Raw genomic sequence first — 16,266 nt, forward strand, 5'->3', positions numbered from 1 at the left:
ACTGAACTCGCTGACCCTGCAGCCAAGCCCTGCTCTGTTTGAGCAGATTATTTGCAGACTAGGCGAAAGCACCAGAGGCAAGGCACGAAGAGGAGAAAGTCTTTTCTGACACCAGATCAACACTGTTGCCCTTAACATCCTCACTCACAGAGAACCTGGTGAACTATGGCTGTGATGAGCAGTGAGGTAAGGTAAAAACTGTCTGAATGGTTGCAGCTGGAGAAGCACACAGTGCCACAAAGCCTGCTTGGAGGCCAGCAAGTACGAGTGTACTCCGTGGGTCTACACTGCTCCAAGCCTGCTTAATATAGAATGGTTTGGTTTGGAAAGGACCTCAAAGATCATCCAGTTCCAACACCCTAGTAGCAGGGTGAGTCAAAGGTTAATACACTGCAGCATGGTTTCATGCATTCAGGGATTCACAGAATGGTTTGGGTTGGAAGGGACCTTAAGGATCATCCAATTCCAACCCTGCTACTATGGCCAGGGACACCTCCCACCAGCCCAGGTTGCTCAAGGCCTCTTCCAGCCTGGCCTTGAACACCTCCAGGGAGGGGGCATCCACAACCTCCCTGGGCAACCTGTTCCAGTGTCTCCCCACCCTCACTGCAAAGAGTTTCTTCCTGATCTCCAATCTCAGTCTCCCCTCTTCTAGCTCAAAGCCATTCCTCATTGTGGCACTCCCAGCCCTCGTAAAAAGTCCCTCCCCAGCTTTCCTGTAGTCCCTTCAGGTACTGGAAGGCTGCTCTAAGGTCTCCCTGGAGTCTTCTTGTCCTCCAGGATGAACAGCCCCCAACTCTCTCAGCCTGTCCCCACAGGGAAACATGTTCAGGGAAATATGTTCTTTAATAATCTGGGTGAAGGGACAGTGTACCCCCAGCAAGCTTGTTGAGCTGGGAAGAGTGGCTGAAACACCAGAAGATCCATCCAGAGGGACCTCAACCTGGACAGGCTGGATCAATGGACTGAGGCCAGCTAGATGAGATTGAACAAGGGCAGGTACCAGGTCCTGCACTTGGGTCACACCAACCTCCTGAATACTCCAGACTTGGGGCATAGTGGCTGGAAACTGCCCAGCAGAGAGAGACCTGGGGCTGCTGGTCTAGAGCTGGCTGAACATGAGCCAGTGTGTGCCCAAGTGGCCAAGAAGGCCACCAGCATCCTGGCCTGAATCAGCAATGGTATGACCAGCAGGATCAGGGCAGTGATAATTCCCCTGGACTAGGCACTGGGGAGGCCACACTTTGAGTCCTGTGGAGTTCAGTTTTGGGGTGCTCACTCCAAGAAGGACATTGAGGAGCTGTCCAGAGAAGGGCAACAAAGGCAGTGAAGGGTCTGGGGAACAGGGCTGGTGAGGAGTGGCTGAGGGACCTGGGGGTGTTTAGTCTGGAGAAGAGAAGTCTGAGGGGAGCCCTCATTGCTCTCTACAACTGCCTGAAAGGAGGATACAGTGAGATGGAGGTTGGTCTCCTCTCCCTAGTAACAAGTAGTAGAACTAGAGGAAATGGCCTCAAGTTGCACCAGGGATGGTTTAGGTTGGCCATTAGAAGAAAATTCTTCACTGAAAGGGTTCTTACCCACTGGCACAGGCTGCCCAGGGGTGTGGCTCAATCCCCATCCCTGGAGGGGTTTCAAAGAGGCAGAGCTGTGGTGCTGAGGGCCATGGACTAAGCCCAGCCTTGGCAGAGGTAGAGAATGGTTGGACTGGCTGACGTTGCAGTTGAGCTGACTCTGTGACTCGGTGGTGGTGTGGATAGTTGTGTGATATGACTGACACCATTTCACTGGTGCAAACCCCATGTTCCCACCTCTCATTTGCACCACTGTGCCTCACAAGTCCCACCCTGACTGCTTCAGAATGCAGTTTGCTGCCTTTCCGAGGGCACAAACCCTCTCTCCTGTTAGCACTGGGACTGTGCTGAAGATGCCTTTGTTCCCACACCTGCCTGTCCATGCTCCTGCTACAGCAGGACTATTCCCCTCCTCCCCTCCCTCCCTCACCTCCCTGTGACTGCACAGGAACAGCCTCAGCAGCAGAGCCCTGCCAGGAACCTGCCATCCCTCCAGCCCTGCTGTGCACTGCCCCCACTCACAGCCTCTCAAGATTTTATCTTTGTACCTCCCACCTTTGGCTAGGAAGGAAAAGAGGCCTTTGTGCTCTTGCTGAGACTCAAAGCAGCTGGGTTAGGTGGAGGAGACATTCTACCTGTGTTTCACAGTCACTTCTGTCACTAGGCATGAGTCAGGAGAGTGAGACAGTACAGATGCTTGAGTAGCTCCAGGGTGGAGCCCAGGACTTGTGTCTCTCAGCCACCACATACCATGGAAGTAGTAGGGTGAAACAAGCTTAGGTGCTTTATGTTGGCTTTTTGGGGACACAAACTGCATTCAGAGATTCACAGATTCACAGAATGGTTTGGGTTGGAAGGAACTTTTGAAGATTATCCACTTTCAACACCCCCCCCCCCCCCAATACTTCCCACCAGCCCAGGTTGCTCAAGGCATCATCCAGCCTGGCCTTGAACACCTCCAGGGAGGGGACAGACACAGCCTCCCTGGGCAACCTGTTCCAATGTCTCACCACCCTCACTGCAAAGAATTTCTTCCTCATCTCCAGTCTCAATCTCCCCTCTTCCAACTCAAAGCCATTGTCCCTCCTCCTATGAGGAGCCCTTGTCAAAAGTCCCTCCGGAGCTTTCTTGTAGGCCCCCATCAGAGTGAGGAAATAAATCACTGCACCTGCACAAGATCAGCAGATCTCCATCAGTGGCAAGTCTTTCTCAGCAAGCCACCAAACCCATCCACCTCATTGTTTCTTCCATTTAAAAATGCAAGTTGCTCTCATTTCCCCCATAGTTGTGGCTGGATAGGAGAGGGGCTCAGAGCTCCTCACCAACCCACCCCCTCAGCCCAGTGATAGCTGTGCTAGAGCAGGACCTTCACCTCCAGTCCAGCAAGCACTCCATCAGTTCATACAATGCACTGCTTTGTCTGCTGGCCTGGGCTGAATCCCAAAGCTGATATTAAGTCCTTTGGCATGTGATGATCACTCTGTCCCTGTGCTCAGAGCAGCATGCAGCCCCACAGCTCTTGGAGACCTCCTGACACAGTAAGAGGAATTCTTATTCAGAAAACATCTTTCTGAAGTGGAAAAAACAAACAGAATCACCCACCCACCACCACCTTGAAACAGATGGACCTCAACAGTTGAATAAGGAGTGAAGGTGGAACCAGCCACAGAGAGATTAATGCAGTGACGGTTTCAAACTGATTCTGGGCTGTGCAGTAGCAGCACTTTCTGAGAAGCCAAGGCCAGCTGGCTCTTTTCATTGCATATAAACAAGCCCAAGGGAGGGATTAAGCCACTGCAGGATTCACCACTTGGCCCTCTTGAACCTCAGCCCATTGGCATCAGCCCAGCCAGCCAGCCTGCCCAGGTCCTTCTGCAGAGCCTTCCTACCCTCAAGCAGATCAACTCTCCCTCCCAATTTAGTGTCATCTGCAAACCTACTGATTTGGTAGAGGTTTTGGAGAAGGCTTTGGCCTGATGGGGTTCTGTGTTAAGCCCAGACTATGGATTTTTGTGTATTTCATCTGCTTTTGCACTGCTTGGCATTGTAGTTTGTAGTCATTAATAGCAATTTCCATTTAATCTTCCAATATATTCTGTATTTCTGTCCAAAGCCTGTGTGGAGCCTTCTTTAATTACGTTGAAGAGTAATTTTAGAGGCTGTCTTCCTCCACTACTACTTTTAAACCAAAGACACTAAGAAAATGTTTAACATAACTATTAATTATTTATTAACTGTCTTCCAAAGAAAGAAAATATTTACCTTGCAGAACAAGTCAATATTGGGTAGCTGTTCTTCTTTTTTCTTCTTGATTCAGGACAAAGAATTCCAAAAGAAAGGCTGCCAAAGGTCCTTTTTACTATGTAAATTAATTTTATTCAAAACAAGATTAAAAAAAACCCTAGGAGAGCTGGCCTAACTACATGAGGTAGTACCTGTAGCACAACAGAGGACAGCATTCTGAAGGAAGGAGGCTACCAGGGACTTCACAAGTTGGATGGAAATCAACTCAAGATGAGAAATGAAACCTAGCAAACAGAAAGTGGAACAGCTTTTCAGTGTTAAAGCACCAATACACTTCTCACAGAAAGAGACATGGGATCTCCACTGCATGTTCTTCCAGACTTCTGCCAGGAGATGGTAGAGTTAAAGCACAAGGCTGGGCACCACAAATGCATTTTTATCCATGGGGAAGCAACAGATGACATTCCTGTCACGGGACTCCATACCATGATACTTCCTGGCCTGCAGGAGTATTAGCCAGATCAGGAGAAGCAGGGTGAGCCTTTGCTACCATGTTCTGGAAGTGCTTCAGGGACATCTGCCCTCTTATTAATGGATACAATGGATACCATGCACAGCTTCAGGTCTCCAGCTTGCAGGTCTGTATGCACACCCACATTTCCACACCTCTGCTGAAACCCAGTTTGGGTGACCTGAAGGAGTCACATGGCAGAAATAAAGCACTTCTGTTTGTGGAACTGATGGTTTAGTCTTTAATTTCAGATCCTGCTTGGACCCTTCACAGCTACCTGTGTCTGCCTCCACTCCTCAAACCCTTCAGATACTTGTGTCTGCCTCCACTCCTCAGACCCTCCCTGGTTCTGTCCATCTGTCCCTCACTCACCCATCTCCAGCTAGCTGAGTGGCTGTAAAGGGCTGGGCTACAATGACTTGGTTGTTCCAACAAAAGAGCTCAGCAGCATCCAGTAAACATTTTAGTCATGTATTCAAGAAACAAACAGTCTCAAACGTGCTGAGATGAGCCAGGACTTCCTTGCATTTTCCATCTCCAATTTACTTTCAAAGTGTGAAACTGAAACCAGCCCGACTCTTCCTTTGTGCTTGTGTGGACAATGCTGCTGTAAACCCCCAGTTCAGATACTTTTAGCTCACCTGAAGGCATGATTTACAATCCTGAATTATTGGGTTGTCTCCTTTGCTGTACAGTGGAAATAAACCCCTCAGGCCTCTCTCTGGTACAGTTGTGAAGGTTACTGTTAGTGGCATACAGAAAGCACCATAATATATTCAGATAAAGAAAACAAAGAAGACTGAGGAGCTTGGAATTAACTGGAGAGGAGTAACTGCTAAGAAAATATAGCAAGATTTAACACAGGATTCCAAGCACTGCTGTGGAGCATTGGAGAGTCTCAAATCCATTGTTCTCCCATGTTTACTTTTACAGGTTGGTTTTGGTTTGTTGTTTTCTTTTTTTTTTTTTTTTTGTCATTAAGATATAGAAGTAACCTAAACTTTTTGGTGGAAAGCAGTATACATCTTCTGTACAGTAATGTTACAGCTTTATACAACTTTTAGGAACGATAGGAAATGGTCTTTCTTCTTCTCCTCTTCCAAGAGCTCTGGTTTCACTTGACTGCTGGACAAGTTACCTGCTGGACTCACACAACAGCAAACACTCTGAAGGCCTTGCTGCCTGGAGGGTTCTGTAAACTGAAACACAAAAACCAGGCCTGGGGTTATTTTTAAGACTGCAGCAGTCTAATGCTGATTTGCTGATGACACAAAGCCACTTCTAACCCCACTGAACCCTTAGAACAATTGGCACAGAGAGTTGAGAAGACATCTCCACTTGGTTACAGGCAAGAGGCCTGCTGCTTGGTGAAGGCTGAACAACCCCTTCAAACACTACTGTTTAAAACCACAGCAAGTTGTTTCTTTACATAAAAAAGGGTGACCCTGGCTCTCGACATGCAGGTCATCATCAGGATTGGCTGGCTACATCGAGTCCAACCATCAACCCAACACCACCATGACCATCAAACCATGTCCTCAAGTGCCGTGGCCACACATTTCTTAAACACCTCCAGGGATGGTGACTCCACCACCTCCCTGGACAGCCTGTTTCAATCCCTGATCACTCCTGAGGCAATCTGCAACTTAACCCTCCCCTGGCACAATTTCAGGCCATTTCCTCTCATTCCATCACCTGAGACTGGGGAGAAGAGAATGACTCCCACCTTGCTCCAGCCTTCTTTCTGAGTGTTGTAGAGAGCAGTAAGGTCTCCCCTCAGGCTCCTCTTCTCCAGACTAAACAACCTTCTGGGCTGCCAGCTGACACTGCCAAGACCTGGTACCACCCCTTCTCCAAAGTCAGTGTTACACAAGCTCTGGACATCACCCAGCTTGGCCTGCTGGTTGATTTGCAGCCGTGCTCCAGGTTCAGTCAGACACAGAGCAGGCTGCCAGCAGGCTCCCTACCTTTCTGAGGATATCCCGTTCTGAAAGGAGGCCACATAGACCTTCCTCTTGTCTACTGGCATGACATCAACATAGCCACCCTGGTTGGGGACCACACCAGCGTGCACAGCTGCCCGGCAGATACTGGAAAGCTGCAAAAGGAGGAAGAGAAGGTTAGCCTGTGCTCAGCCTTTTGCTTTGAAGTCATTGACAAGAAAACTAATAAAGACTTGAACCCAAATTCTAGGAGACAAAAAGCCATTGTAGTTATTGCATGGCAGTGAGGGGGGATGCCCCTCCCTGGAGGTGTTCAAGGCCAGGTTGGATGAGGCCTTGAGCAACCTGGGCTCAAGTTGGGAGGTGTCCCTGCCCATGGCAGGGGGGTTGGAATTGGATGATCCTCAAGGACCCTTTCAACCCAAATCATTCCGTCAATATATGAATGTAGGACCCAATCTTTGACAGAGAGAACAGCAAAGTAGTTCCAGTGAATCCCCACTTCAGGCCAAGTTGTTTTGTAGAAGAAGCTTTCAGTGCAGTAGGTCTCTCCACACCAACCTGACAAACTTGGCCAATGTGATTCAGGATGCCCAGGGAGGTGGCTGGGGCCCCATCCCTGGTGATACTCAAAGTGAGGCTCAACAGGGCTCTGTGCAACATGACTGCAGGGGGGTTGGACTGGATGACCTTTGGAGGTCCCTTCCAACCCAAACCTATGATTCTATGATTATCAATAGTTTTTGAACATGGCAGAAGGGGTGCCATTTATGGTCCTCTGTACTTCTCCTCCCAATGCTGCAAGAGTTCTGCAGAGTTATACACTGAAGGCCACCAGCAGTGGATGACAGCATCTTTATGTACTCCTGCTATGGCAGTAACTAAAGATCAGACTGATCAGCTTTCCAATCTAGTGAGGAGGGCTTTAAATTAGAGTTGCTGGAGGAAGGGGTCCTCAACCCATCCCACATCAGAAACAATGACACCAATAGGCACCCTGAGCCTGAAGCTGGACAGCAGGCTGGGAAGAGAGCACCTGAAGAGCAAGAGAAGGAAACCCTGGTCAGTAAATCAGCTTTGATGAAATGCCTCTGAACACTAAGGCAGGCAGCATGGGGAACAAGCAGGAAGAGCTGCAGACGTGTGCATGACTGCAGGGCTGTGATGTCATTGGCATCACTGAGACATGGTGAGATGGCTCCCATGACTGGATTGAAGGATTAAATGGTTACAAGCTCTTCGGGAAAGACAGGAAAGGAAGAAGGGAAGGGGGTGTTGCCCCCTACATCAAAGACAACTGGAGTCCATGGAGCTCCACCTGGGGATGGATGAGGAGCTAACAGAAAGCTTACATGTGAGGGTTCAAAGGAGAGAGACATCACAGTGGAGGTCTGCTACAGGCCACCTGACCAGGAAGACCGAGTGAATGAGGCTCCCTATAAGCAAGGAACAGCTTCATGTTCACAAGCCCTGGTTCTCGTGGGAGATTTCATCCACCAGCATATCTGTTGGAAGAGCAACACAGCAGGACACCAGCAATCTAAGATGTTTCTGGAGTGCACTGTTGGTAATTTCCTCCTCCATGTGGTAAAGGAAACCACAAGAAAAGGTACTGTGCTGGACTGTGTCCTCTCCAACAAGGAGAGGCTGGGATGCAAAACCTAAGGGCAGCCTTGGCTGCAGAAACCATGAAATGATAAAGGGGGAAGATCTTCAGGGCATCAAAGAGGGTACAAAGGAAGCTCACTGCTCTGGACTTCTAGAGAGCAGACTTGATCCTCTTCAGGGATCTGCTTGGCAGAGTGGCATGGGATAAAGCCCTGGAGAGAAGAGAGGCCTAGGAAAGCTGGTCAATATTCGAGCCCATCTCCTCCAAGCCCACAAGCAGTGCATCCCAAGAAGGAAGAAGGCAGGCAAGAGTGTCAGGAGGCCAGCATGGATGGACAAGGTGCTCCTGGACTTACTTGGGCACAAAAGGAGAGTCTACAAGCAATGGAAGCGAGAACAGGCCACGTGGGAACAGCCGGGGATCAGCTTAGGAAAGCAAAAGAGCAGAGATTAAACTTTCTGTCAGGGGCAGAAAGGGGAACAAGAAGAACTTCTGCAGGTACACCAGTGACAAAAAGAAGGCTGGGGAAGATGTGGGACATCTCCAAAAAGAAAATGGAGACCTGGTCACAACAGATATAGAGAAGGCTGAGGTACTCCATGACTGCTTTGCCTCAGTATTCACCAGCAAGGGCACCAGAAGGCAAAGGTGGGGAGTGGGAAAAGGAAAATCTGCCTACTGTAAGTGAAGGTCACTTCAACACCATGGAAAGAACCTGAGGATGCACAAGTTCGTAGGGCCTGACGAGATCCACTCTCCAGGCCCTGAGGAAGCTGGAAACGAAGTTGCCAACCCACTGTCCATCATATTTGGAAGGTTGCCTGGTGAAGTGCCTGCTGACTGGAAAAGGGGAAACACAACTCCCATCTCCAACAAGGGAATGAAAGAAAACTCCAAAAACTCTAGGCCAGCCAGTCTGACTTCTGTGCTTGGCAAGATCATGGAGCAGATCCTCCTGAAGGCCTTGCTAAGCTCTATGGAAAGTGAAGAAGAGGTGATTGGTGGTAACCAGCATGGCTTCAGCAAGGGCAAATCCTGCCTGATGAACTTGGTGGGTTTCTATGATAGAGTTACAGCATCAGTGAATAAGGGAAGAGCAACTGATGTCATCTACCTGGGCTTGTGTGAAGTGTTTGACACTGTCCTCCATGACATCCTGGTCACCAAACTGGAAAAATATTGCAATGCGAAAGGAGAAGAAGAATGGGAGGGCAAGAGGGCAAAATTTCTGTGGGGCATGAGTGCTAAACCAGAGCACAACCATTCTCATGAACAGGGAGGGGAAAAAAGTTACTGTGAAATATGAAATGAGTCTTAAGAATGAATAAACGAGCAGAGCAAAGCCAAAAGAGGAAAGGTTTAACTAGATTCTCCTGAAGACTACAAAAATAGGTTTGTAAACAGAGCTTTTTGTATTAGAATCATAGAATCATTCAGGTTGGAGAAGGCCTCTAAGATCGTCAAGTCCAATCTTCTACCCAACACCTCCATCACCACTAGACTGTGTCCTGAAGTGCCACATCTACTTGTTTTGTGAACACCCCCAGGGATGGGGACTGCCACCTCCCTGGGCAGCCTGCTCCAATCCCTGACCACTCTTGCAGCAAAGAAATTCTTCCTAATCTCCAGCCTAACGCTCCCCTGGAGCAGCTTGAGGCCATGTGCCCTCGTTCTGTCCCTAGCTACTTTGGAGAAGGGACCAGCACTGGTTTCACTCCAACCTCCTTTCAGGTAGCTGTAGAGAGCAATGAGGTCTCCTCTCAGCCTTCTTTTCTTCTGGCTAACCAACCCCAGCTCCCTTAGCTGCTCCTCATAAGACCTGCTCTCCAAAAAAAAAAAAAAAAAATAGTAGTGACCTCTGATGTTGCTTTTTCTTCTGAATATCTCTGCAGAATCTGCTTCCTTTACTGCCTGAAGAAGCCTGAGCAGCAGGGCAAACAGTCAGGTGCTTACGTCCCCAGACACAGACCCACAGAGCTGCATTTTTGAAACAAAAGAATTGGCAGGAATGGCACCCAAAAAAATAAATCTCCTTGTCAAAAGGATTCCATCTCTGACTCAGGTAACTTCCCCTTCTCTTCAGTGACTGAGTACCGAGAATTCAAATGGCAGCCTCTAAAATAAGATAAAAGAGTTTTGGGAATAAGGGGGGGGGGGGGGAGGGTGGGGGGGGGGGGGTCCATTGGATAAGGCCAGACATTTGGAAGGGAATAGTGGGTGATAGACTATGATTGCTGCTAATCTTACCTCTTCCTTCCCTGTATTTGTAATTGTACTGTCTACTTTCTTTCCCAGCTTTGGTGGTTTAATTTGCCCAAATCCATGATTTTTCTCTGGATAATCTACCATGCGCTATAATATTATGAATTGTAATATAAAACTGCTATCCACATCGCTTCAACTGCACTTTCCATCAGGATGTTAAATCTGAGTGATGTTATAGTCTATTCCAGAGTTGACTTAACGTGCGTAGTGGGATTTTTGCTTGCAAGACAGTGTGTTCGTGTCCTCTTGAGTGACCATTTACACCCTGTAACTTATCATTAATCACAGTCATTAGGTTCTAGGTGGGAATATTTTTTTTATATGTGTGCAAGCGAAGTGGTCATAATAGTGTTCGCCCATTACATCATCTGAGATATTATGTGATAATCGTTAGTTAATTCCAACAGCATAATTGCGAGAAGGATATTGGGGAATTGGTCATCTATTTCCATGTCGATTCTTCCAGTTCTGCAACCCCCACGTGCCAAGAGTCCGAGAGGATCGCGACCACAGGGCAGGGTACTTCAGGAACAACTTTTAACTAGGTGGCGGTTTGGGAATAGCCTTTACCAGAGAAGTGTGTTCTCATATCAATCTCATTCTTGTTTTTCTTATTTCTAAATTTTATTTGTCCTGGGACCAGATAGCTTTAATGCTCCAAGGCGACTCCCCTATTGACAAGATTAGCCATTACTCCTCACAGGGATTTACGTTTTACCTTATGTTCATGTGCGGGTACACTCCTTTTATCTCTATGGCCTATTTCATGAATTTGGGATGCCGTAGCACCATCTTGTGTATATCAACGTGGGGATGCTGTGGCAGGGAAGAATAAGAAAATGGCTGCTGAGTAGATACTGGATCTTTTAGTCACTTCCTTAAATCTACGCAATGACTCCAAGAGGTTTATAGTAATATTTGTTCTTGGGCAATTCTGTGTAGACCAAATCGCTTAAACTCATATTGTGTGTAGGCTGACCTCTATGTATGGGGTCAGACGATGTGGGTGACTGCTACAGAAGCTCCAAGTCCACGGTGATATGGACCGCTCCCTCAGCATGATAGATGTCCTCATAAAGGTGGAGAATGTGCTCACTGCTAGCTACAGGACAGCTTTGTTGGCTCTGTTGCTGGAACTGCTTTCTATACCCACAGAAAGGTCCTTCCTCGAGCTCGAGAGCAGCCACCAGATTGCCAATGCTGGAGATGCAAACCTGCCTTGCGGTTGCCTCATGATCACATGGGGGGAAGAACTCAAGAATGCTTGGGAGGCCAGGTTTCTCTTGAACTAGTTTTAATATAGTTCCTGTTGAAGGGGATCTTCTTATTTACATGGGACTAGTAGTGACTGGGTTATGAGATAGTTGCGAGTTCGATGTTTCTTTGATTAGCTTGTGGGAAGACCACATTTTGACTTGCATGTAACCCGAGAGATTTAGGATGGAGAATTTCAATCTTTACAGTGTGGTGTGGTGGATGACTCTGGAACAGGATTGACAGAAGAGGATTAGGTTGAAATGGCCCCCCCCCACCCCCCCGCCCCGACAGCGCCGTTCCGCGCTCCACTGGGTAGGTGGCTTCAAGGCCAGGGATCCTGGTAAGGTGTATGTCATTAAGAATTACATGAATGATGATAGTGGTCCTCAATTGAAGCAAACATAAGGCTCGGGTGGGAGGCTTTTAATTCGTTATTGTGAGAATATACCTTTTGTCCTTCCTCGCCCCCCGCCGATTTTGCCGCTTCTAAGTTTTATCAAGATATGCATAGTGTGCGAGTGTTGGAATTGCGTAAGATGATCCTTAAGAGGTCCCTGGTACCAACCACAAAAGTTTTTAGTTATGTGTAATCCATGATATGTACGAAACCTTTCATATGCTTGCCAGTGTGATTGAAGATACCCATGTTGACTCCTCTGTGGTTTTTAAGATGGTCTTACTTCTGGATTTCTTTATTCATCTCTACAATTTAGACGTGTGGCAACAACTTGTGGAAGATGTTCAGAGGTGTTAAGCTAGTCAAAGGATATTGTATTGCATCTGAGCTTAAAGCTGCCCCATTGTACATCCAATACAGTTTCGATTAACCTGATTTCATCGAATTTCAGTTTCCATTTTACCATTAATGTTGTCCTTTGACAGCGCCGATCGTTATTCTATGCTTTTTTTATCCAGACAGGGTTTGCTACTTCTAAAAAGAGTGGTGAGTAATTCTATCTTTCTGGCTGTTTAAAATATTAGTTCTCTATACATATTTATATGTTTGTCCTGCTCGCCTAACAGGCATATAAAAACTGCTAATAAAAGTGCCTTAGTGCTTAGATTTGACCCTAGGTATTGTAATGGCATATGGCATTGCTGTAATCTAAAGATGACCTTTATTGTGGCATGGCGTCCCTTCCAACCCACTAACATCATTTTATAAGTATAGTGCGGACTGGTTGTATGAGAAATAAAAAATGCATTTTGCTTTTCAGCTTTTAGTCTAATCAATGATGACTTCACTAAGATTTGCCAAGGGACCACAGACAGATTCATGGATCCATAGAACAATTTGGGTTGGAAGGGACCTTAAGGATCACCCAGTTCCAACCCCCCTACCATGGGCAGGGACACCTCCCACCAGTCCAGGTTGCTGAAGGCCTCATTCAGCCTGGCCTTGAACACCTCCAGGGAGGGGACATCCATGACCTCCCTGGGCAACCTGTTCCAGTGTCTCACCACCCTCACTGTAAAGAATTTCTTCCTCATCTCCAGTCTCAGTCTCCCCTCTTCCAGCTCAAAGCCATTTCCCCTCGTGCTGGCACTCCCAGTCCTTGTCAAAAGTCCCTCCCCAGCTCTCCTGTAGCCTCTTCAGGTACTGGAAGGCCACTATAAGGTCTCCCTGGAGCCTTTTTTCCTCCAGGCTAATCTTCATGGGCAAAAGAGAGAGAGATACTCCTCATGGAAATGCCTGCAGATTGTCTTCACCTGGACTCGTACTTAGAGCAGAGACTAAAATACCAGTAAAACATTTATGGCTTCACTTTTCCAGCTGCTGTTGTCACTTTTGTCAATGACAACTGTAGGAAATAAGTAACTGGCAGCACTCTCAAATAGTGAAGGAACAGAAGAATTTTACCTTGGACAGTGTGAGGCTGGTTTCTGAAATGGGCACAGCTGCTCCACTGTTGTTTCACAGGTGATAGCTTGAACTGAGGAAAGCAAAAGAGAAACAAATGAATTTGTGCTCTGGAGAATAAACCATGGAGTGCTACTGAATATGTAAGAAAGAAATGCTAACCTGTTACTTTAGAGACAGTGAAGGAATTGGCAGACTGGTATTTTCTGAAGAAGAAATAACACAAATAGTCAATAAACAAATACATCTCAGGGACTTCTTTTAGCTACAATAATTTTTATCAGAGAATCTAGAAATGAATTCAAGGTGTTTTCCCCAGTCAATTTTTATTCACAGATACATAGAATGGTTTGGGTTGGAAGGGACCTTGAAGATCATCCAGTTCCAACCTCCCTGCCATGGGCAGGGACACCTCCAACCAGACCAAGTTGTTCCTGGCTTCATCCAGCCTGAACACCTCCAGGGAGGGGAAATCCACAACCTGACTGGCTAACCTGTTCCAGTGTCTCACCACCCTCACTGGAAAGGTTTTCTTCCTGACTTCCAGTCTCAATCTGCCCTCCTTCAGTCAACTGCCCCATGTCCTGTCTCCTCAAGGCCTTATGAGAAGTCCCTCCCAGCTTTCTTGTAGACCCCCTTCAAGTATTGCAAGGCCACTCTAAGGTCACCCTAGAGCTTTCTTTCCTGTTCTAAATCTCTTTATGGAAATGGCATGACTCACTTGGTGCTCCCAGTGAATATGTTTGAATGCCTTTTAAACTCATTCAGTAAATTAATTTGCTATTAAGTGTGCTAGGAACAAAGCATGGAATCTCTTTGTCCCTCAAAATGTAGCAACCAAAATCTCTGCTTGCTCAGAAGCATCCATCTACCAGAAGGTTCTGGTCCTACAAACAACTCCAGCACTGACAAGGGATTCTCCTGGCAGGCTTTTTGTCAAATTTCATTACATTCTACTTTTGGATCTTGTGTCTAGGATGAATTACCAGTATCACTAAGCTCTCAGAGTCTGCTTTTCTCAGTAATGATATGGTACCCAGATGTACCTGTTTCGTGTTGTCATAGGATCACAGAATGGCTCAGGTTGGAAGGGACCTCAGAGATCATCTACTCCAACCCTCTCCCATGGGCAGGGACACCTCTCAACTAGACTCAGCTGCTCAAGGCCTCATCCAACCTGGCCTGGAACACCTCCAGGCAGGAGGCATCCAGGACCTCCTTGGGCAGCCTCTTTCAGAGTCTCACCACCCTCGTACTAAAGAACTTCTTCCTCAGTTCCAGTCTAACCCTGCTCTCCCTCAGCTTCAAACCATTCCCCATTGTCCTGTCTCTAGCCACCCTCATGGAAAATCCCTCTGCAGCCTTCCTGGAGGATCCCTTCAGGTATTGGAAGGCTGCTCTAAGGTTCCCCCAGAGTCAGCAGTGCCCTCATGCAGCCCAGCAGGCAGCTGTGTGCTGGGCTGCAGCCAGAGGAGTGTGGGCAGCAGGGCAAGAGAGGGGATTCTGCCCCTTGACTCTGCTCTGCTGAGACCTCACCTCCAATCCTGCCTCCAGTTCTGGTGTCCCCAGCAGAAGAAGGACACAGAGCTGCTCGAGTGAGTCCAGAGGTGGCCACAAGGATGATCCAAGGGCTGGAGCACCTCTGCTGTGAGGAGAGGCTGAGAGAGCTGGGGGTGTTCAGCCTGGAGAAGTGAATTCTCCAGGGGGACCTTAGAGCTGCCTTCCAATACCTGAAGGGATCCTACAGGAAGGCTGCAGAGGGACTTTTCATGAGGGTGTCTGGAGACAGGACAAGGGGGAATGGTTTGAAGCTGAGGGACAGCAGGGTTAGACTGGAGCTGAGGAAGAAGTTTTTCAGCATGAGGGTGGTGAGACTCTGGAATAGGCTGGTCCTGGATGCTTCCTCCCTGGAGGTATTCAAGGCCAGGCTGGATGAGGCCTTGAGCAGCCAAGTCTCAAGTTGAGAGGTGTCCCTACCATGGCAGGGGGACATTAGAGTAGATGATCTCTGAGGTCCCTTCCAACCTGAGCCATTCTGTGATTGTTGTGTCACTTTTCCATCCCCCATTAGACACCAGCAGAGTTTCACAAATGGATACCTACAGATCTTTCTACAACATTTTCCTCTTTCTCAGCAGAAAAAGTATGAACAAAACGTTAGGGCTGTGAAGTATTTGGTATGAAGTCAACAGAAAGGGGTGAAAGAACTTGTCAGACCTTTCAGTGTTAAGGAAACTCACCCAATTGACTGAATGCCATTTCTGTACGACTTGATGAAGTAATTCTTCCGTCCTTGCCTAGTGACATCCACCCAGCCACCTTCATTGTCCAGGATGCCATAATGTATGGCAGCTTTACAGATACTGGATTGCTGAAAAACAGAGCAGGACAAGCAGATCCACCTCAGACAAAGGCACTGCTTTACGTTGCAATTCATTAGTGGAGAACCCCACAAGCTTTAATTACAGTGGGTGACGAAAAGCTCAGTTGATACCCTTGAAGTTTGATGTAGTCTCAGAGGTATCGTTGCCAAGAAGGCAAGCACCACTTTGACTCCCTCAGAGGTAAACTGGACTCATTTCCAGCTTACTTGTTCACAGTGGCTGTTCTTTCTTTCACTGTTTCTCAGTTGTGCAGAGTAAATTATCTCTTTGCTGCTAATTAAGCTTAGACAAGCAGGCCTCCCTGCCTGAAACAACTGATCAGTGTATCCCTGACCTGGGGCTGTTTAGTCTGGAGAGAAGGCTGAGTGGGGATCTACCAATGTCTATAAATATCTGAGGGCTGAGGGTCAGGAAGGAAGGGACAGGGACAGGCTCTGCTCACTTGTGCCCTGTGATGGGACAAGGGGCAATGGATGGAAACTCCAGCACAGGAGGTTCCACCTCAACATGAGGAGGAACTTCTTCACTGTGAGGGTCACAGAGCACTGGAACAGGCTGCCCAGAGAGGTTGTGGAGTCTCCTTCTCTGGAGACTTTCCAGCCCTGTCTGCATGTGTTCCTG

The 16,266-nt window shown here is 47.7% G+C and overlaps 1 protein-coding gene across 1 annotated transcript in view; it reads right to left on the bottom strand.

Moving 5' to 3' along the window:
- Nucleotides 1-5,473: 5,473 nt before the first annotated feature.
- Nucleotides 5,474-16,266, bottom strand: part of CRISPLD1 (cysteine rich secretory protein LCCL domain containing 1) — a 30,654-nt gene continuing 19,861 nt past the window's right edge. Inside the window, exons 9-14 of the mRNA XM_054385264.1 lie at nucleotides 15,502-15,632; nucleotides 13,424-13,467; nucleotides 13,262-13,334; nucleotides 7,239-7,305; nucleotides 6,294-6,424; nucleotides 5,474-5,525 (exon numbers count right to left, since the gene is read on the bottom strand). Of these exons, the coding sequence (XP_054241239.1) occupies nucleotides 5,474-5,525; nucleotides 6,294-6,424; nucleotides 7,239-7,305; nucleotides 13,262-13,334; nucleotides 13,424-13,467; nucleotides 15,502-15,632 (498 nt within the window). The remainder of the gene's footprint in view (nucleotides 5,526-6,293; nucleotides 6,425-7,238; nucleotides 7,306-13,261; nucleotides 13,335-13,423; nucleotides 13,468-15,501; nucleotides 15,633-16,266) is intronic.

This window comes from Indicator indicator, chromosome 12 (assembly GCF_027791375.1).
Source record: "Indicator indicator isolate 239-I01 chromosome 12, UM_Iind_1.1, whole genome shotgun sequence".
NCBI lineage: Eukaryota > Metazoa > Chordata > Aves > Piciformes > Indicatoridae > Indicator > Indicator indicator.